We start from the raw sequence: 22,027 nt of genomic DNA, 5'->3' as shown, positions 1-22,027 counted from the left end.
GGAAGCATGCTGTGAGGAGCACAAGGGTGGAATCCGCCTGTGCCTCACACAGTGCCTGGGCAACTCTCTGCTGAGGAAGGCTTTCAGCGGGCAAAGGTCCTCACCGTGCCACACTCCCACCCCCAACACCATCCTGATTTGAACCCAACCTTGGGTGGCATTTCTGTTTTTGTGTCCCAGAATCCCTCCAGAGGCTTCTAGCTGGGCAACTCCTCTTTAGTGTGGCCTGGGGCTGCCTCCTTCTGACAGAACACTTAGAAGAAATTCTCACCTGAAAACCCCACCTGAGACCTGTGAAGTGCCCCACCCTGCAGGCTGCCCCCCATTCTTCCCTGCTGAGGTGAGGCGCTGCCTCTCATCCTGATGGGGCTACACCAGTCCTTCCTTCCCATCCTCGCAGCACCAAAGAAACCAAAACCCACGCCGAAGTATCAGAAACGTGTATTCTTTTTCTTTTAATAGTAAACCTCTTTACAACAAATATAGTGAAAGAGTTTTCAAACAAAACTCATAAGAATCTCGAGGACTTTTGTCTTTTCTTATTGTGTAGAATACTAAGAAAGCATCACCATACAGCACAAAAAGAAATATTGAAAACAAATCAACAGCCTCACACTTGGACTCGCCCTGCCCCAGGACCCAGGAAGAGCCCCAGGAGTGTGGGTGATTGTCAGGTGTGGGGGCGGGGCACCTCCATGGCCCGTCCTGCCCCTCCCTTCCTCGTCCTCACCACCTCCCTCCCTCTGGGACTTGAATGGGGAAGAGGAGAGAATCTAGATTCTCCATTCCAGCCTCCCTCCCCCCATACAAATGCCATTCCTTCTACCAACCGCTTTAAGGGGTGGGGAGAGGCAGCAGAGGGGAGAACAAGGAGTTCCCAGGCTCCATGTCTCCTCCCCTCCGCGAAAGCCTAAACTTACCCCTCACCCCACCCCAGGGGATTCCAAAGAGTCAGTTAAAAATATATAGAGATATAGATATTTCTAGATACACTTTTACATTTCTGTCTCTCCAAACAAATAAATAATCAGCAAGAGAAGGTGCATTACTTCCTTCCTGTCCAAGGTGGGGAGGGTTGGGAGGGGTCAGAGGTCAGTCTCGCTGCACCGAGCGTGCTGTTGAGAGGGGAGGATGGTGTGTTCCATTGAGGTGGTGGTGGGGGGGTCCTCTTGCTCACTGTCCCTGAAAGCTGTGGGAAACCTGGGGAGGGGAGGGCCATTAGATGACTCCAGTGGTTACTTTGGCAAATGCCCAGTTCTTCAGAGGGAGTGGGCGGAGGCGAATTTGGCTTGAGAGGAAGAAGCCATTAAGTCCCCATCTGAGGTCTGGGTTCCCAGGGACCCATTCATCTGGCCGCCCAGGAGCCCCTACCCCCAAGAGAAACCTTCGGATACTGAACTGCAGAAATGTCACATATTCACAGACCACCCTGTCCCCAGGGACAGAGAAGAAAGGACACAGAAACATCCACACATGGTAATCAAAAGCCAGGTTTGCCTTTATGAGGCAGAGGGCAAAACTGGTGAATATTGCACCGTGAACTGCAGGGGCCCTCACCCCCACCCCGTGTTTAATGGTGGCCAAGCCCAGTCTAGAAAGGTGGGCAGACTAATGGTGGGAATAGCCTGAGAAGGGAAGGCCAGTCATTTATTCAGCACCTATCATTCAACCATTCACCCATTCAGCATTTATTGAGTGCCTACTATGTGCCAGGCACTGGGCGAGGCTCTGGGGATGCATGCATGAACAAGATTACACCCTGGCTTCTTTCAAGCCCTGGATCAAGGCTCATCAGTTTTTGAAACTTCCTCTAGAAGCCTGCAGGGGAGGTGGGAAGGCTGGACGTGCTGCCCCCACCCAGTCAGCGGATTGGGGTTAAGAGTAAGAACGGGGCCGGGCGCGGTGGCTCATGCCTGTAATCCCAGCACTTTGGGAGGCCGAGGCGGGCGGATCACGAGGTCAGGAGATGGAGACCATCCTGGCTAACACGGTGAAACCCCGTCTCTACTAAAAATACAAAAAATTTAGCCGGGCGTGGTGGCGGGTGCCTGTAGTCCCAGCTACTCTGGAGGCTGAGGCAGGAGAATGGCGTGAACCCAGGAGGCGGAGCTTGCAGTGAGCTGAGATCGCGCCACTGCACTCCAGCCTGGGGGATAGAGCGAGACTCCGTCTCAAAAAAAAAAAAAAAAAAAAAAGAGTAAGAACGGATCACTGCTCAGCTGAGGGAGAAGCTTGCTTCACGGAGGAAGAGGGACTTGAGCTTTGCTCTGAAAGCAGGTCTGGGGTTGGGGAAAGAGGGTACTCCAGGAACTGTGTGTCAAGCATGGGCAACTAAGTGGACAAATGTGGGTGGAAGCAGAGGTCCCTGGAGGGAGAGGCCCTGGCAGAGGTAGGGCTGCAGGGAGAAGCACAGAGGGCTAACTGCCAATCCCCCCAACTGCAGTTCAATGTGTCAGAGCTGAGGGTGAACACAGGGAAAGGAGCAGGGAAGATGGGAGTTGGGGTCCCAGGGCTGTGGAGCTGGAGCAGCCAACTGTCCCTTTGTAAACACACACCAGGCACACTCAGACTCAGAGATGCTCCTAGAGCTCCAGTCACAGATTTGCATACACACTCAGCCAGGCTCAGAGACACACAGAGGCACACCCATGCAACCACATACACACATAAATACAAAGGTACACCCGTGCAACCAGACACACACACGCGCACACACATAAATACAAAGTTACACTCAGACACATAAACACCAGATGCCCTCATGAACACACTCAGGTACACGTGTGTACCTGCACAGAGGCCCCTCTGCTTCTGGTTCCTTCCCTGCATCAAGTATGGGAATACTGCAAGAGGCTGGGTCATAGAGGTGGGCAAAGACGGTCGGCTAACACAAAACTGGGCCTTGTCTAACTCTACTCTCCAACTGGGAGGAAACCCCAAGGGAGCACCGCACCCCTTGGGCAGAGGAGCTGGGCTTGTGTGAAGGAGTGGGGTAGACAGTCTGCCTGCATACGTCACCCCAGGCCAGGCCCCTTAGGGCGGGGGGTGACCCTAGAGAGCAGGCTGGGAGCCTGCCCGCTCTGGTTTGATCTCCGATCCTGCCTGAGGTCTCAGGACCCCGTACTTCGGCTGCCCCTGGGCCCCTTGCCCACTGCCCCGCTGAGGAGGCAGCAGAGAGGGGCGGACTCAGAGGAGGGGAGGGGAGCAAGAACAACAGCAGAAGAATCTCATCTGTACAGTACGGGCCGTTTGAGTCATTATTATTACAATATACTTTGACAAAAATAGAATCTCATTTCATATCAATACAACAACAACAACAAAAAACAGTTTCCTGGACTGTTACACCGCTAACGTTTTCCAAAGGTCGCTATTTACAATTACAGTAGCCAAGAGGGAAGGTGGGATGCGGCCTGGAGGTGGCAGGACAAGGAGGTAGCCAGAGACAATGGGGGCGCCAAGAGCAAGGAGGCGGGGTCAGGAGCAGAAGGAGCTAACAGGAGAAGCTAGGGAGAGGGGCCAAGGAGGAATGAGAGAGGTGGGACCTCTACGGACCCATCCGTAGGACTTCCCACCCCACAGACCATCCCAGTGCCCACTCCCCCAGGTAGTGTGTGTGCAAGGCCAAGGACGTCCCCTCACCACACTCGCCCCGATGAAAGAGCTCTGGCCTGGAGCACCCCAGGGAAGTCCAGGCCAACTCTCGCCCCAGCCACCTCACTGAAGACCCTCTCCCCATTCTCCCTGCACATTGTGGCCAGCTTTACAGGGCTGGTGTCAACTGAAGGGTGGGGAGCTATTGCACTGTATATCTTAGAGAAAAGCTGGGGAAGGGAGGGGCCCAATTTGCCCCCTGCCTAGCCCTTCTGCCCTCCTCAGCCCTCTCCTCATGGCTCTCTGTCTTTCTCTCCAAATGTGCTTCCAGAGAGGCCCCCACCTCAAACCCCTGTCCCTAGCCTCAGATTCCCAGGCTGCTGTCCCAGCCCAAAGCTCAGTCAGCACCCACACACCTTGGGGGTGCAGCACACACAAGAATCAGCACAGGTGTGGCACGTGTGTGTGCAGGGGCATTTGGGGGCCAGGCTTAGGTATTCTGCTCCATGTGCCTATGGCTACATGAACCCAAAAACAGAGACCCTTTTCAGAACCTCTGCCTCACTTTCCCCTTGAAACACAAACCCATCCATCAAGCCCACTTTGGGGTTTCAGTCTAGAGTGTGGGTTTCTGTTGTTTGGTAGTTTTTTGGTTATTTCCCTCTATCTGGGGGTGGGGTGGGAGGGCTCCACATGCAGGGCTCGGCACCTGTCCTTTCCCAAAGGCCTATTGGGCCCCCCACCCCCTTCCTGCAGCATATGTGTACAACGTGCAAAGTGTCCCCCCTTCCCGCGAAAAAGAGAGCCCCCCAGCCAGTGAAAATGGTGGGGGGTACAGAAAGAGGGGATGACAGCATCCCCCTCTCCAAAGCGAGAATCCAAATTAAAAAAAATATAATAATAATAATAATAATATAATAATTATACACAAATGTAACCGTCAACAGGACACGGAGCACAAGAAAGGAAGTGGGGGTCGAGCGGGAGGAGCCCGGGGCAGGGAAGGGCGGGCGGTGAGATTGTCAACTCTTCATCAGGGAGGTTGAGAGGAGGGGAGTGGGAATCATCACTTTAATGTCTGTGAAGAGAGGAGATGGAGAAGGGGGTGTGAGGGGGTGGCCCAGGCTACGGGTATGCACCCCCCACTCCCCTCTCCCCATAGGGCCAGGATTCTAGTGGCAGGGCCAGCTGTGAGGGGAGGAAGTCATCGAGCAGAAGGACTAATGCTGGAGGGAGGGAGAAGATGGGCCTTTGGCAGGGGTGAAGGGGTGTTGGTGCTGCCCTAGAAGGGCTGGCGAAGGGCTAGCCGGCCACAAGGGCTCTTGGGTGGGAAATAAAACAGGTTGGGGGCACGTGGGGCAGTCCCTGGGTGTAGCAGACACTGGCAGACAGGAGAGGTGATGCTACAGTACCCAGGTATCGAGCCGCATCCTCTTCACAGCTGAGCCCTCAGCCTCAGGCTCTGGGGCTGGGCGCAGCAGGCCCAGTGTGGGCCCGAAGTCCCCCCGTCCGTCATCCCGGTCCCCCGTCTCATAGGATCCCCCGGCTGGGCTGCTGAGACCATCACCAGGCTCAGGGCGGGCAGCTGGGAACACAGCTGGAGGGGGAGGCGCAGGGCTGCGCTCACGGCTTGGGGACACCGGTTCTGACTTGATGCTGATGTGGGGGTGGGTGGTGACTGTGAGGGCAGCACCCACGTGGGGCAGGGGGCTGCCCGGGCTGGAGGCAGGCAGTGGAAATGGGGTACAAGGGATAAAGACAGAGGGGGTGAGTGACAGAACAAGGGATAGGACACCAGACAGAAAGTGAGAGAGAACAGAGGATGAGAATGTGGGGAATGGGGTATTGGGGAGAGGTAATTGGATGGAAAGTGATCAGAAGAGGGTCGAATGAAGGGAAGAGAAGGGAAATAAGAAATATTAGTTCTCTTTCCATCCCATGTCATCTTCTGCAACCCAGGGCTCCCCACCTCCCACCCCCTACCCTGGGGCTGGCTCTCAGAAGGGGTTCAGGGTGAGCCTCTTTGGTCTATACAAGAGACCCCAGGGGTGCCACTGTTGTCTAACAGACTGTGCAGTGCACAGCCTCACAGGATGTCCACTAGAACCCTGCAGGCAACCCAGCTCCCAAGAGGCCCCTCCTCTTCCTGCTCCTCAATTCTCCCTTCCCACACACTCACATGGAGTCTCCCTAGGACTCACATGAGGTTGCTGAGAGATACAGGGACCAGGTGAGACTGTTGCTGAGGTGGCTGTTGCGGCTGCTGAGGCTGCTGTGGCTGTGGCTGCTGTGGCTGCGGTGGTTGCTGCTGTGGAGGCTGTGGCTGCTGCGGCTGCTGGGGCTGCTGTGGCTGTTGCCAGGCGGTGACGTTGCCTAGCGACAGCCCCCCAGGCGAACTGAAGGCTGGTAAGGAGGAGAGCTCTGCACTGGTCAACTGGTAATCTGCATGAAGGAAAAGTGAGGATGAACCTGGAGTTGGGGAGAGCACAAAGGCTCCTATGAGGGAGCTGCCTCCAGGAAGACGGTGGGGATAAGGGGACAGGGAGTGTGTAATGACAGATGTAAAGAATTCAAGAAGACCACAAAAATTCAGTGAAGATGGTACTCAGAGTTAAAGAAATCTAAGTCATAATAACCATGAGGTGCTGTGTTTTAACAGGATGAAAAACGTGCTTTTTGTTTTGTTTTGTTTTTTTGAGATGGAGTCTCACTCTGTTGCCCAGGCTGGAGTGCAGTGGTGCAATCTTGGCTCACTACAACCTCTGGCTCCCAGGTTCAAGCAAATCTCCTGCCTCAGCCTCCTAAATGGCTGGGATTACAGGCACATGCCACCACACCCAGCTAATTTTTGTATTTTTAGTAGAGATGGGGTTTCGCTATGCTGGCCAGGCTTGTCTCAAATTCCTGACCTCAAGTGATCCGCCCACCTCAGCCTCCCAAAGTGCTGGGATTATAGGCATGAGCCACCGCGTCTGACCAAGGTGGTTTTTTTTTTTTTTTTTTTTTTTGAGACAGAGTCTTGCTCTGTCCCCCAGGCTGGAGTGCAGTGGCACCATCTCCGCTCACTGCAAGCTCTGCCTCCCGGGTTCATGCCATTCTCCTGCCTCAGCCTCCCGAGCAGCTGGGACTACAGGCGCCCGCCACCACGCCTGGCTAATTTTTTGTATTTTTAGTAGAGACAGGATTTCACCGTGTTAGCCAGGATGGTCTCCATCTCCTGACCTCGTTATCTGCCTGCCTCGGCCTCCCAAAGTGCTGGGATTACAGGCGTGAGCCACCGTGCCCGGCCAAGGTGGTTTTTTAAAAAAGTGTTGAACTTAAAAAAAAAAAAAAAAAAAAAAAAAAAAAAAAGGTCAGCTGGGCGAGTGGCTCATGTCTGTAATCCCAGCACTTTGAGTGGTCAAGGCAGAGGGACCACTTGAGCCCAGAGTTTGAGACCAGTCTGGGCAACATAAAGAGACGCCATCTCTACAAATAACTTAAAAACTAGCTAGGTGTGGTGGCATGCACTGTAGTCCCGGCTATTCAGGGGGCTGAGGCAGGAGACTTGCTTGAACTTGGGAGGCTGAGGCTGCAGTAAGCTATGATCATGCCACTGCACTCTAGCCTGTGGGACCCTGTTTCAAACAAACAAACAAACAAACAAACAAACAAAAATCATGTGTAGGTATCACTTTCATAACAACAATTTAAAAAATAAGAGGATGGAAAAACGTAAGTAGAGAAGGTCTATGTCTAACTGTCGTCTTTTTTCACCTGGCAAGTCTCCAACTGCCTTTTTTTATTTTTTTGGTTCAGTCTCTGTAGAGACTGTCAAAAACTGCCAATGCCAATTATATTTCAAGTCATCTTGGTGGGTACTGGTAAAGTTTTCAATTAGCAACTATAACACCTTGAATAAGCCTCATTGACTATGATATCCCACTGCCCAAAGCTCCAATTGCCTTTCTAAGGTAGTGGGGAGCCCTGGTAAAAGCTTGGTGAATAGGGCTTCAGAGGCAAATCCCTGCAACTACTATTCCACCTCCGGCACAGCCCCCAAGCCTCAACTGTCAATACCTAAAATTTACAGCAGCAGGGTTTGAGCTGCTGTGCCCACACACACATGTAAACATAGAGGACACAAGTTAGCCCCTGAGGCCTCATGCTCATGGGGCAGAGGGGCTGCAAGGGCACCATGCCGGGAGCACAGCTGGTCAAGGTTCCAGCAGATATCCCCATGAGGGGGTGTTTACTACGTCATAAAACGTCTACCTTAAAGAAGAAACTGATGTTTGCACTGTCACAGAATAAATAGAATCACGGAATGTTTCATAATTTACACAGCACTGTTGTTTCATGCTGTATCCTGTTTGGGAGAGTTTAGAAAATGTCCTCCCTAGTTCAAGACCAGCCTGGCCAACACGGTGAAACCCCATCTCTATTAAAATACAAAAAATTAGACAGGCGGTGGCGTGCGCCTGTAATCCCAGCTACTCGGGAGGCTGAGGCAGGAGAATTGCCTGAACCTGGGAGGTGGAGGCTGCAATGAGTGAAGATCACACCACCACTGCACTCCAGCCTGGGCAACAGAGTGAGACTCTGTTTCAAAAAAAAAAAAAAAAAAAAGAAAGAATTTCTGAAAGAAAGAAAATGTCTTCCCTGAGGCTGCTCTGTGGTAGTGGGAGGGCTGTGATGGGGAACGCACCCCTCAATCATCCTAATACTCCACCACTATGCTATTACTCAGCGAGTCATTTGCTCCAGCCCTCTGTTTTTATGCAGGGAAGATAGTATTATCTCTGCAATATAGCAATAAGGTTAAAGGCATGAGCTATGAGGTCAAACTTCCAGGCTACCTCCACTTAGGCCATGTGACCTTGGGTAAGTTACTTACTCTGACCATAAACTGGAGGTAATAATGCTACCCACATCACACAGCTGTTGTGAGGATTGAGCAAGTTGGTACACAAAAAGCATGTAGAACGGTGTCTGGTTCATAGAAAATAATCAAAAGATTTACCTATTATTACTTTACAAATGAGGCAACTGCAGCCTCAAGTTTGAGGAACAGGCTCCAGGTCATGGAGCAAGCCAGTGGCAGAGGTAAGACAGGACTCCAGGACTCTATTACCTTTAAATCTCACCCTAGAGGGGGATCTGTGCTTGGCTCTAGTTTTCTAACGTTGGCCAGGAGTTTTGAAATGCTTATTTAAAAAGCAGAGCAAAGGCAGAAACAGGCCCTAGAATCAACTATTTCTTTTTTTTTTTTGGAGACAGAGTCTCGCTCTGTCACGCAGGCTGGAGTGCAGTGGCGTGATCTCGGCTCACCGCAACCTCCGCCTCCTGGGGTCAAGCGATTCTCCTACCTCAGCCTCCCAAATAGCTGGCATTACAGGCGCGCACCGCCACGCCCGGCTAATTTTTGTATTTTTAGTAGAGACGGGGTTTCACCATGTTGGTCAGGCTGGTCTTGAACTCCTGACCTCGTGATCTGTTCACCTTGGCCTCCCAAAGTGCTTGGATTACAGGCGTGAGCCACCGCGCCCAGCCAGAATCAACTATTTCTAACACTTGTTTTACAAACTAGGAAGCCAAGCCCAGAACAGTGCAGCCCAAGGTCCCTCAGTGAGTGAGTGGTGGAGACTAGCTCCCAGCCCTGCACTGTCCCACCAGATTCCAGCCCTATCTCCTGGGAGGCTTGGCACCCCAAGGAGGAGCATGGCCCAAGGCCACCTGGCAGCCTACTGGTCTGCTCCCAGAGCCACCACAGCCAGGCCTCTGCAGCCAGTGTCAACAAAGGGCCAGGCCCTCACATGAGGCATTACCATAGCCCGATTACCCCCAGCCGGAACTTGAACTGCAGCCAAGGACTGTAAACAGTGAATAACTAAACAGCAATGTGTTCACTGGGGTTTTGTTTATATACCTAGGGTCACCTGAAAACACCTGCTGTTTAAACTGAGATCTGCTTAGCTGCTCCTGTAACAAGAGGAAAGGGAGCCTGTGGTCTCTGAGAGAAGATGAGAAATCTCACACACTTCCCAGCAGGGCTCCAAGGGTGGCCCAGGGGCAGAAACTGCTTTCATGCCAGAGTGACAGATGAGAATCTTTAAGTCTAGCCTTCCTGAGTGCCTGTCCCAGGTTGGCTGACACCAACTAACTTTCCTCCAGCTGCACAAAGACTGTGGGCCCAAGAAGACGGCAGAAAAACAGAAAACCACCCTCATAGAGTCCCTGATAAACAGCTCCAGAAAAGTGGTCTAAAAAGGGGTCTGAGCTGCCCTCTGCCAACTCTCACTGTCCCTAGGCCACCCCACCTTCAGGGCTGGTTTTTTTGGTTGGGCCCCAGAGGCCCAGTGGCAGGGCTGGAAAAGCCTCATAGACCTCCTGTCTACCCACTCCTCTTACAGATGGGGAGACGGGCCCACAGGGTGTGTCTTCTGAAGCAGCTGTCTCTGAAGTTGCCAGACCATAGTAGCCTGGGGCTGGGCACACACATGGGTGCACATGCAAGGGAGAAGGGGCTCACAGACACCTGGGTAGTAACTATACACAGACACACAAGCCAGAGTCTGGTCCCTCAACATGAGGCAGTCCCTCCAGCTCTCTTACCTGCCACGAGGGGCTTTCCTAGACAGAGGGCTGGGTTCTGGATTTTTCTTTTTTTTTCTTTTTTTGAGACAAGAGTCTCACTCTGTCACCCAGGCTGGAGTGCAGTGGTGTGACCTCGGCTCACTGCAACCTCTGCCTCCCAGGTTCAAGCAATTCTCCTGCCTCAGCCTCCCGAGTAGCTGGGACTATAGGCACATTCCACTACACCCAGCTATTTTTTTTTTTTTTTTTGAGACGGAGTCTCACTCTGTTGCCCAGGCTGGAGTGCAGTGGCGTGATCTCGGCTCACCGCAACCTCCGCTTCCCAAGTTCAAGTGATTCTCCTGCCTTAGCCTCCTGAGTAGCTAGGATTACAGGCACATTCCACTATACCCGGCTTAATTTTTTGTATTTTTAGTAAAGACAGGGTTTCACTGTGTTAGCCAGGATGGTCTCGCTCTCCTGACCTCACGATCTGCCCACCTTGGCTTCCCAAAGTGCTGAGATTACAGGCATGAGTCACCGTGCCCGGTCTTTTTATGTTTGAACTTTTCCTTTTTTTTTTTTGAGGGGGAGTCTCGCTCTGTCACCAGGCTGAAGTGCAGTGGTGCGATCTTGGCTCATGGCAACCTCTGCCTCCTGGATTCAAGTGATTCTCCTGCCTCAGCCTCCAGAGTAGCTGGGACTACAGGTACACGCCACTACACCCAGCCGATTTTTGTATTTTTAGCGGAGACAGGGTTTCACCATGTGGCCAGGATGGTCTCGATCTCTCGACCTCATGATCCGCCCCCCTCAGCCTCCCAAAGTGCTGGGATTACAGGTGTTAGCCACCACACCCGGCCTGGGTTCTGGATTTTTACACATGGGGAGGAGGTGGGATTTTGTGGGTATTTGCACTGGTGTCTGGTACCTAGCATGGTGCAACTCTGGGAGGCTTGGGGAAGGGGGAGAGGTTTATGGGTCTTTTGGTCCAGACTAAACTCACCATAGGAACTGGCCTGACATAACCATTCACATGTGAGAGAACCTGAGGAAGGCAGAGGTCTCTAGCTGGAAAGAGCCCAGGTTCCCCAGCCACATGAATGCTCTGAAACCAGGGGACAAGGCGTTTCCTTACTGGCAAGTCCTTCCTGACACAGCGGCTTAAGAGTACAGGCAAGGATGGCTGAGAGTATCACAGACTGTTCCCGTGCAGGTGTGAGTGGGTGACACAGGCCAGGATGGCCCTAGGGACTCAGGACAGCCTGGGCACTGGGCGTCCTACCTGAATTCTTCTATCCAGAGACCTTTCTCATGTCCTTAAGTGACTCTTTACCTTCAGATCCCTTTCTCCAACCTTCCTCCCTCTTCCTCCTTCCCTCCCCCATCATCATTCCACAACCATGCCAAAATTAGAGGAGAGACGCTCTTCTTCCCCCTCCCTCTTGCCCTGGAGTCCCCATTTGGCTTTCCCAGGAAGCTGGCAAACTGACCCTGACTGTTTTCTCTCTGGCCTCCTCGGCCTCCTTGATCTTTTCTCCCTCATTCCTTCATTCTCTTCCAGGAAGCTTTTCTGAACTGACCATGCCCCCCTCACCACTCCCCATACCTGGAGCCTAGAGACTGGTCAGCCCGAATCATCTGCAGACCTGCCTCTGTCCTGTCTCCCCCTCAGGCCGCAGGCTTCCTGAGGACAGAGGCTCCCTCCTCCATTAAGTACTATTTAAAAAATAAACAATGCTGGCCAGGCACGGTGGCTCATGCCTGTAATCCCAGCACTTTGGTGGATCACTTGAACTCAGGAGTTTGAGACCAGCCCAGGCAACATGGCAAAACCCCGTCTCTACTAAAAATATAAAAATTAGCTGGGCATGGTGGCGCGTTCCTGTAATCCCAGCTACTCAGGAGGCTGAGGCATGAGAATCACTTCAACCCAGGAGGTAGAGGTTGCAGTGAGCCAAGGTCACAGCACTGCACCCCAACCTGGGTGACAGAGACTGCCTTAAAAAAAAAAAAAAAAAAAAGCCTAAATTTGAATTTCAGATGAAACAACGCATAATTTGTTAGCATAAGTATGTCTTTGGTGCTGGGCACAGTCGGTAACACAGCACTTTGGGAGACTGAGGCAGGAAGACTGCTTGAGACCAGGAATTTGAGACTAGCCTGGGCAACAGAGAGACCCTGTCTGTGCAAAAAAAATTTAAAAAGAGCCAGGCATGGGGGCATGTGCCTGTAGTCCCAGGTACTCAGTAGGCTGAGGCAGGAGGATCACTTGAGCCCAGGAGTTCAAGGCTGTAGTGAGCTAAGATGGCACCACTGCACTCCAGTCTGGGTGACAGAGTGAAACCCTGTTCCAAAAAAGAAAAAAAAAAAAGAACCAAAAACCCAAAAATAAAATATGTCTTTGGGACATACATTAGCAGAAGAATGTTTTTGGGACATACTTGTACTAAAAAACTACTTATTTTATCTGAAATTTGAATTTAAAAGCATTCTTTGCTTTTATTTGCTAAATCTGTTAACCATAATTAGGTGCAGGCTCCCCCAAATCAATGGCCCTCCTCAGATGGGGCCTGTCCAGGGGATATCTAGCATTTCTGTCTGGCCACTGCCTGCCCCAAGCCCAGGTGCACACATGCACATGTCACATGAACACTCACCTGTGTTGTAGGCAGTGGGCATGGAAGAGAAGGGGAGGCCCTGGCTGAGTAAACTCGGCGTTGCCACAGAAACCACTGGGGTGGTGAGCGAATGGGTAGACTGGGAGACCCCAAGGCGCTGGGCATTGTTCTGTAGGAGAAAACTGTCTGTCAGAAGGTGGCTGATAGGTGGGCAGCTTCATGCTGGCCCTCCATCCCGAGGCCAAGGTGGGGTCCCTGAATCCCAAAGCTAAGGTGGGGTGTCTTAGCACGGAGGCCCCCACGGATACACAAAGACACATTGGTGCATTCACAGAGACACTCAGATCCATGGAGGGAAACATGCACACACAGATTCGCTGACACCAACACACGTGCAAAGATAAAGGCACGTGTGCTGGCCCTGTGGCCCCAGCACTGACACTCGCCCAGCCTCCCAGTGCAGAGTGAGGGAAGGGAGACATTGTCCATGCCCTGTCCCTCTGGAGCCCACTCTCCATCCATCACACTGCAGCACACGCCCCGGCAGAGGCGTGCTGGCATCTGCGAGGGGAATGTGGGGCCTGGCGTGGCGTGTGCCTGCGCGTATGCACACACGTGTGTGGGGCTGTCAGCTCCATCTGCCGCTGAGTCACTTGTTTATTCCAACTCCACGCTGGGGCCGAAACTGCCGCCGTGTTGGCCGCCAAAGCCTGCCTGCCTTTTCCAGCCTCTCTGGCCTCCCGTCAGGGAGATGGGGAGGGAGGAGCCCCCGCCCCACTCCTGGCTAGGGGTATGTAAGTATGTGAGAGAGAGAAGGAAAATGAGCAGCTGTGCATGCCTCTGAGTGCCCGTGCCATGGGCTAAGTGCAGGGGGAAGCACAGGGAGACAGAGGTGGGAAGCCCCCACCAAGAAGGACAAGTCCAGCCTGGTCCTGGGCCTTGGCTTCCTCTGAAACACTGACTTCTCCTTCCAGCTGACCTCCCTCCTAAGAAGGATCCTGTCCTGGATCCCAAGAATGCAGTGTGGGCCTGAGTGGAGTCAGAGGACTAGTGGGATCCAGTCCCCTAGTCCAGGGCCTAGTACAGGCATCAGGGTGGGGCCTCTGAGTCCTGGGCTGGCCCACTCCCCCTCACACACATACATACAGAGAAAGGCATGTCTGAATGAATGTAACACCACATGCAGACATTCATGTACACACAGGCACACACACACACACACACGCCTGACCTCTCACCCCCGCCCCATTCACCTCTGAATCCCACTTGGCACCTAAGCACAGCTCCTGGCAACTAAGCGAAGAAGCAGCAACAGTCTGCGCACAGGCGAGAGGCCAAGGACGCACACGTACTTCATGCTGAGGGATCGTAGAGCAATACCCAGAATTCAAAGCCACAGCAAATAGCTCACAGCCTCACTTACCAGATCTAAATGGTCCTCAGTCTGAGAGCAGAAATAAAACCAAGGGCATGTTCAGTCTCTGGCCACTGCCCTCCCCCACACCTCTGTCCCCACAGCCCTTAAGAGTCACTTCTCTGCATAAAAGTAGGATGGCTCTACCCAGCCTACAAAGGCAGAGTCACTATTCTGACTGATTTCCAGAGACGCTCCATCCCAATCTCTACCAGTTAGGAAATGCTCACAATCTAATCCCCCATTCCTCTGCTGTAGTGGTAAATCCTTTCTATGATCCTCCCCATCACAGAACCTTCTCTCTCACCTCCTGTCCCTTTTTAGTGCCTTAGGCTGGTACTTCTTGTGTTGCAACCTCTTAAAAGGCCCTCTGGGAAGAAAAAGCTCATAAAAAGTCATGCTTCCATGATCTCTCTCGGGAAGTCCTAACTGCTGGCTAGCTTTCATCTCTCCTGCTAGAGGGTCTGCTCTTTCCCCTGTCCCTACTCTTCCATTCCCCAGCCCCCACCCTTGGCCCAGACACCCACTTACCAAGTGATGCATTAACCCCTTTCCTGCCTGGGAAGTGATAACTCGCAGGTCGGGCTTGCGGCTGGGGGCTCCAAGCTGGGTGCCGTGGGTGGGTGGGGGTGGAGACTTGGCAGGGATGACCTTGTTTAGGCTGTTGCCATTGGCCACAGGGAGGAGGCCAGGGGAAGCCCGAGCACTGACGTAGCCATTCCCTGGAGAAGTGACAACATGAAGGTAAAAGGAAAAACATGGGCCTACCCTTCAGCCCTGTTAACTTCCCCACACCAATACTCCTGTCACCTGGAACCTCTCAAAGCCACACTCAGGCTTTGAGTGGGGGCTGAGCTATCTGATATTCCCTAAACACTTCATGTCTTGGGAATAATGGGAGGCAAGTACCCCTTACTCCTGAATCTTTAGGTTCATTTCCCTAACTCCAAGCTACATGTGATGGGACTCGGTGATGGGACTCTGAGGTCCATGGGAAGAACTGGAAAGCAACCATTGCCTCTAGGCTCTGCGATGGCCAAGAGGTTCTTCTGTACCCAAGCCTCTCCCTGTCTTCTCTCTTCTTTAGTCTCCACAGGCAGGAAGTCCAGCATTTTTAGATCCCACAGTCTCCCCCAGACAGGACCCACCATGACCAGGATGTGGAAGGGGCGGCAGCCTGGAATCTGGGCCTCACTGAGAAGCCTGGTCACCATGACAAACCAACAACCACTCGGACTGCTCCATTTGCCGTGAGCTGGGGGTGGATGATGTGATTTGGATCAACACGTGACAAGTTGCCAACAGCTTGGGAGAAACAAGCCATTCACTGTTGGTGATGGTGCTATTGGCACTGGGAGACAGATAACACAGCCACCACCATAATTAGCCTGGTAATAACAAATGTAATAACCATCTTTTATATCTGCTCCATATTCTACAATCACACAGGCCTTTCACACATGTATTATCTTATTTAATCCTCACATTAACTCTGCAAGACAGACAGGACATTAGCCCTGTTCACAGAAGAGGAAACTAGAGCATGCTTGGGAGAAGTATAACGACTTGCCCAGGGTCACAAAGCTGGCTGGTGGCCAAGTGAGTGCTCTCTCCCACTTTTCACACGCTGGCCTCAAGGGTCTCTATGTATCACTGCTCCCTTGAGGTCTACAAGCATTTCTCTGACCTTCTCCTTGAAGAGGGTGACACTCACCCACTCCTTTAATTTCCTGACCCTGTGACACAATTATCACCAGGGAGGTATTACATAGTGCCCCAAAACTGAGCTGGGGGATGCTGAGGTCCAAGGATGTGAGGGTGACCACAGTCCGAAATGCCTCCTTGCTCGGTCCCCTAAGAGCACACTGTTGCTCTGGAAGTGTGTGCCTGCCTCCATCCCAATTCCTGGATCACTCTGGGAATGGCAGGAATGTCAGGGTGACGTCAATCATGACATTCGAAGTCACAGTCACCCAGCCGGACAACGGCACAGGGTAGGAGGGGCTGTCGGCTGCCAGGGGTCGGGGACAGCCGACAGCCTTTCTTCTGTGGCTTATTTTTTTATTTTTTATTTTTTTGAGACGGAGTTTCGCTCTTGTTGCCCAGGCTGGAATTCAATTTGGCATGATCTCAGTTCACCACAATCTCTACCTCCTGAGTTTAAGCGATTCTCCTGCCTCAGCCTCCTGAGTAGCTGGGACTACAGGCATGAGCCACCACATCCGGCTAATTTTGTATTTTTAGTAGAGATGGGGTTTCTCCATGTTGGTCAGGCTGGTCTCAAACTCCCGACCTCAGGTGATCCATCCACCTCGGCCTCCCAAAGTGCTGGGATTACAGGCGTGAGCCACCGCACCCGGCCTCTTCTGTGGCTTATGTATGTGTGCTCACAAGTGCACATCTAACATCTGGATACTTCTGTAAGACGGAGAATGCACGTATGTGTGTGAGAGACTGTGTGAGTGTTTACGTGAGTCTGTCCCTATTGTTTGTCTGGGCAACGCCCGGCATTCTCATCTTCCAGATTCCAACCACACTCAACTGCAAAAACTTGGGTCTTCCCCTCCAACTAGAAATGCTGGCCCATTCTCACAGTTTGCCCAGAATTCCCTCAGCCTCCATCTCTGCTGATCATCCACACCAATCATTGCTACAGAAAACAAAATCCAGGGGCTTAAAAATCTCTAACTGATCTTCATCCAGTTCTGGCTCTGGGATCTTCCTCTCCTCTCATCTAGGTCCTTCCTGGTCCTAGGACCAGGTCCTGGTCCTTGGACCGCCTGAGGCCACTGAGTGGGCACCCCTCCCCACCTCCAGGTAGAAGGATAGCTGCACTCACCGACAGGGCTGGGGCAGGCTCCGTTAGCACTGTTCAGGTCACCCCCTAGCATGGCCCCTGGAGGAAAAACAGAACCAGGATAAGCTGACAGCACTCCCCCTTCAAGAGTGAGTCTTGGGGACTGAACATGAAGAGATGACTCCAGGAGGAAGACTCATACTCCCTTCCCTCAGGAGTCACACAAATGGGAGAATGCTGTGGTAGGTGAAGAGAAATACTCGCCGTTGAAAATGGAATCCCAAAGTCCCCATCACATCTCATTTCCACCTCACCTACCCACCTGCCAGCCCACTCACCTGCACTAGCTGGCCGCTGGGGCAGGCCAGGAGACACACTGTTCCTCTGTAGTGCTGGCTGCTGGGGGGACAGGAGCCGCGGGTCCGTGAGGGATGACGTCACCAGGGAAGGGGTGACCAGGGAGCCGCTGGGATTGCTGAACTGCAGTGAGCTCTGATTGGACACGGGCACCGTGACTGGCATGGCAAAGTTGGGGGCCGGGACAGCTGACTAGACAGAAAGATGGAGGGGCAGGATCAGGCCAGGTCGACCCCTTCCATGGATCCCACTTTTCCTGGGAGGGCAGGCAAGGGTTCTTCTCATTTCCAGGCTACACATCCTAGGGCCAGCAGTTCAAGCTCCCTGCCCTGTGCCCTTGTGGAGTCCTGCCTGCCACTCCCAACAAGGAAGGACTTTGGGGAGAAGCTCTGGGTCCATTTCTGGCCCAGAGAATGAGAACAGGGCTCTGCTCACTGCAGACAGGACCAGGGACACCCCCTAATGGAGGTGGGTTAGTCCTCAGCCAGGCAGGACACACGGGGAGTAGGTTAGAGGCCCTGAGAACAGACCCAGATTCACACACACGGCTGTTAAAGGCTTGTGCCACAAGTCGGGACATCATTTCTCTTGCAGTCTCCACCCATGTGGCCTGCTGCAGAGAGAGCTCACCCCCACCTCGCTGCCTTCCCCTTCAGCAGTTCTGCTTTCCCTACACAAGGCTGAGTGTCTCTGGTTGGGCTATCAGAGAAAGCTCAAGCAGGCCTCTCCCCCAAAAGAACATCTGGACAAAGAGCACATTCCACTTTGCTGTCCTCTAAGGATCTCATGTCATCTACACACTTCTTGCTGGCGAGGGGACACTCCAGGCCTCTCCAACTTACAACTTATGCTCCATCCCAGTAGAGTCTCAGCAAGGGATGCAGGTTTATCATGACCAAGGTCAGAGGTTCCTCAGAGATCACTAAGAACCCGAGCATGGCTCAGAGCGGAGCACCCATCAGGGCAGCCGAGAGCCAGGGCGCGAAGCCACACCATGCACCACAGGGAGGCTCTGCTCCATGCGACTACTCACGGCCAGTCTATAACTCTGCATCATTTTATCAAACTCCTCGTCTATCTTTTTATATTTCTCTTCCGTCTGGGGGGTCAGGGCAAACACCTCGTCCACCTCAGGGCTCTCACATTCCCTGTGCTTCTTGTGCAGCGCCTGGGGGGAAGGGGCCGGAAGGGGGGGCCAACAGAGACAGAGTGAGTGGGGCTCACCCCATAGCGCCGGAAGAGCCCGTCGAGCTCCTCGCTGGCGCGCCGGTACTTGTCCTCCAGCAGGGGGCTCTGTTCCAGCGAGTCCTCCCCGTCGGGCTCGGGGCTGTCGCAGCCGTTGAAGCCCTTCTTCCTCAGGGTCTGTAACCGCACCACTGCCATCAGCTGGGTGAGAGTCCTTCCCACCCGCCTCACCTGAGTTCCTCCCTAAGGGCCCCCTCCTCTTCCCGGACCTCCTTCCTCAGGGTTCCCAGAATCTCCCCGGCCCCTGACTCAATGTAACCTGCCCCTCCCCACTGACAGTGCCTCCTGGGGCACCGTGTGAAGATCGGCTTGGTAGGAGCCATCGGAACACAGAGAACAGGGCTGGAAGGTGAGCCTAACCTGGGGGTGCCCTTGGCAGGGAGACATGTACTTCCAAAGTGACAGGCAGGGAGGGGCTTCCAGGGGATGGGCTAAGGGGCTGGTGCCCTGGGCCAGTCCTTGCCTGACCACTCTGTGGTAAGCCCTGACCAGAAGGTACTGAGTTCTCCAGGGGGAGGTAGGCAGGGGTCTGCTCATCCCAGCCCCTGGGCTCTGCTTAGGAGAAGAGGAGGAAGAGAGAAATAGAGATGGAGACAGAGAGCGTGGGGAATGGGATGTGGAAAAGGAAAGGGGGATGAACACTGAGTCCCTACTGTGACCACCCCACACTCTAGTGGAGGCACAGCTGGGGGATCTGCAGTAGACTACAAAGCTGCCCTCTTCATGCTCAAAATAGCTTTACAGATACTTGCTTTGTCTTTAAAATGAAGGCAAATTTTACCTTCTGGTCTAGAGTAAATCTGTCTTCTCTAACATAAAAATAAGGGACTTTCCTCCAAATCTCTGAGTAGGCCTGTGGCTTCCCGGGCACCTTCTTCATCAGCACAAGTTCTGTACCCCCAAGGTGCACGCACCTCAGTGTGAGAAGCAGGGACATTCAATTCACACAGCACCCTTCAAAGCAGGTACTGGCCCCGTTTTGTGGAGGTGGGCACCAAGGCTCGGGAAAGCCTAAGCACCTGCCCAAGGCCATGTGGCCAATAAAGGTCAGAGCTGAATTCCAAAGCCTATGTCCTTCAACAGTTCACAATGTTGGCTCTCTTTGAAACAGAAAATAGAACCACCAAGCCCACAAACAGACAGAGACAGCAGGAGAGATGGAAACAAAGAGGGAGATTTAAAAAAGGAAGAGGCAGGTGCAAAAGCACACCAAAAGATGGAGAAGTGGGGAAAGAGAGACAAAGAGAAAGACAGGATGCAAGAAGGCAAGAGAGATGTTACATCACGCTGGACGACAGAAGATAGACTCTTGGAGAGGGCAGGGTGGGTGTGGGCCGGCAGCCTGGCACTGGCCTGTTCACCTGAACTGCCCTTGCTTCCTCCTCAGGCCCTGGGTTTGTGTGATGGGAGGAGGGTTTGTATGTGTGTGCACACAGGTGAGGGGCTACAAGGGGCATGTATACCAGGATGTGTGCATAGGCAGGTCTGCATGTACATGCAACGCGGGCATGTGTCCATGTGGATGCAGGCAGGGGGTGTGTCCTGGTGCCTGTGTGTGTGGGCCCACCTCGATGATGTCGGCATTGGTGCGGCTCTCGTGTGGCTCATTGTACTCCGTGTACTTGAGCAGCACCTTGTCCATGTCGGTGCTAGCGTACTGGAACAGCTTGTTGGAGTGATTGAAGATGATGAGTGCGATCTCGCAGTCACATAGCACGCTCAGTTCATACGCCTTCTTCATCAGGCCAAACTTCCGCTTGGTGAAAGTCACCTGCAGAGAAGGATGGGTGGGCGGCCAGATCTGGCTCAGTTAAGGCCTGACTGGGAGTCCCAGCCTACAGATGGCTGGACATTGCCCCTGCCCTCAGGAGCCCCCATTCTCAGTGTGACACAGTCCCTGGTCTCAGGAGTCCCTGGTTTGGGGAAGGACCAGGCTAGTGCTTGTAGGCTAACACACAGCTGAGATACAGCCCAGAGTCCACTCACTGAAGGGGCAGGAGTCAGGTGGACAGAACTCCACACCTCTGTGCTGGAGGCTATGAAGAGGTCAGTGAAGAAGACGGGGAGGATTCCTGTTGGGAAATGGGGAGTGCCTGGGGGTATGACCTAAGGCTTGTATATGGCTCTGGGATGGGAACATGGGCTCATCTAGCTGTGGCAGCAGATGAGCCTTGGAATCCTGGGACACAGAGCTCCAAGAACTGCGAAGAGGTTGTGGTTCCTCTTCTCCCAATCTCCCTTCCCCTTCTGTAATAGCTCATAGTTTCCCCTCTTCCACAAAGCCCTCTTGGAATGCCTGGAGGGAGTAGAGGCAGAGGCCTGCTCCCTGCCCTCACCCGCTTCGTGTGGCTCTAAGACTTCCCTACCTGTCGGTTCCGCTCGTCGGTGATTCGCTGGATCTGAATCTTTTTCCTCCCCATCTTCTCTGAGGGTCCTCGTGCTACGGAGGGGAGGGGCTCGCTGGGTGGTGGATCTTGGCACACCTTACACTGTGCTCATGAACAGTCTGGGAACAGTGCTCAGTTCATGGTCTGCAGGATACCTTCTGCACAGCCTCCTGGAAGGGGAGGGTCATGAGAGGACTCTGAGCCCCCAAAACCCCCAGCCCTGCTCCCTGGGCACACAGGCCAGGCTCGCAGCACCCCTGTGAGAGGCTGGCAGCATCTGAGCTCCACCCTCAACATGAGGCAATGCTGTCTGAGGCAATGGTATGCCACAGCCAGGCACAAGCTGGAGCTCACACCAAGGCCCAGGCTCTTTCTCCTTGGTCACTGCTGTCCTCAGGCTCTAGGTCAGAGTAAATGGACCTCCTGGCTTCCAAGGGTCCGGGTCTCAGAGAATATCCCATGGCCCATTCTTCTCTCTAGAATCTGCTTATAGTATGGACACCCAGGTGCTCCAGCTGCTCCTCTGGCCTAGAACTATGGTTCCCACTCTGGAGCTTGGACTGGAGACAATGCTGAGAGAACATCTGCCCAGTCAGTGAAAAACAAGCATGGTATACCTGGTGCCAGGATGGGATGTCTCTGGTGCCCCTGGCTCAAGAACATACCAGAGCTGGGGGCTGGAGTCCTGTAGTGGGGCCTGGGGTTGTAGCACCCACATCTCCCTTCAACTAGAGTTCCTCCACACCAATCTGTTTCCTCAGTGAGCTTAAGCCTAAGGTTTCTTTTTATTTTTATAAGCCTAGTCAAGTGCAGAAATGAGAAGAGAGGAAAGAGTAGAACAAGGAGTTCGATCTGTAACTGACTGTGAACAATCAATTGAGCTAACTCGATACCTTCGGACACGCCCAGCCTAAGATTTTTGTTTGAGGAAAGAGTTGTGCTGCTTAAAACAATGAAACCATTTCATTGTAAATATTTCAGGCTTTGCAGATCATACAACCTCTGTTGTAACTACTCAACTCTGTCACTGTACCATGAAAGCAACAGACAGCAACAC

The 22,027-nt window shown here is 53.1% G+C and overlaps 1 protein-coding gene and 1 non-coding gene across 5 annotated transcripts in view; both read right to left on the bottom strand.

The window, feature by feature from the left end:
- Positions 1–429: 429 nt before the first annotated feature.
- MEF2D (myocyte enhancer factor 2D) overlaps positions 430–22,027 on the bottom strand; it is a 38,212-nt gene continuing 16,614 nt past the window's right edge. For 2 of the 4 annotated variants that reach the window (XM_007976780.3, XM_073008276.1), the window contains exons 2-12: positions 20,950–21,140; positions 20,151–20,354; positions 18,563–18,700; positions 17,320–17,530; positions 17,024–17,080; positions 14,716–14,906; positions 14,194–14,214; positions 12,810–12,939; positions 5,796–6,036; positions 5,007–5,313; positions 430–4,672 (exon numbers count right to left, since the gene is read on the bottom strand). In XM_007976780.3, coding sequence (XP_007974971.1) covers positions 4,661–4,672; positions 5,007–5,313; positions 5,796–6,036; positions 12,810–12,939; positions 14,194–14,214; positions 14,716–14,906; positions 17,024–17,080; positions 17,320–17,530; positions 18,563–18,700; positions 20,151–20,354; positions 20,950–21,003 — 1,566 coding nt within the window. In that variant the 5' untranslated portion in view covers positions 21,004–21,140 and the 3' untranslated portion in view covers positions 430–4,660. The remainder of the gene's footprint in view (positions 4,673–5,006; positions 5,314–5,795; positions 6,037–12,809; positions 12,940–14,193; positions 14,215–14,715; positions 14,907–17,023; positions 17,081–17,319; positions 17,531–18,562; positions 18,701–20,150; positions 20,355–20,949; positions 21,141–22,027) is intronic. The other 2 variants (XM_037997761.2, XM_007976781.3) reach the window with 2 other exon arrangements.
- Positions 7,393–7,530, bottom strand: LOC119624521 (U4 spliceosomal RNA). Its single transcript, XR_005240689.1, has one exon. It is a non-coding gene; the product is annotated as a U4 spliceosomal RNA (small nuclear RNA).

Source organism: Chlorocebus sabaeus, chromosome 20, assembly GCF_047675955.1.
Source record: "Chlorocebus sabaeus isolate Y175 chromosome 20, mChlSab1.0.hap1, whole genome shotgun sequence".
Taxonomy (NCBI): Eukaryota; Metazoa; Chordata; class Mammalia; order Primates; family Cercopithecidae; genus Chlorocebus; species Chlorocebus sabaeus.
Note: the sequence above shows the minus strand (reverse complement) of the source record. Positions and strands in the feature narration are given on the sequence as shown.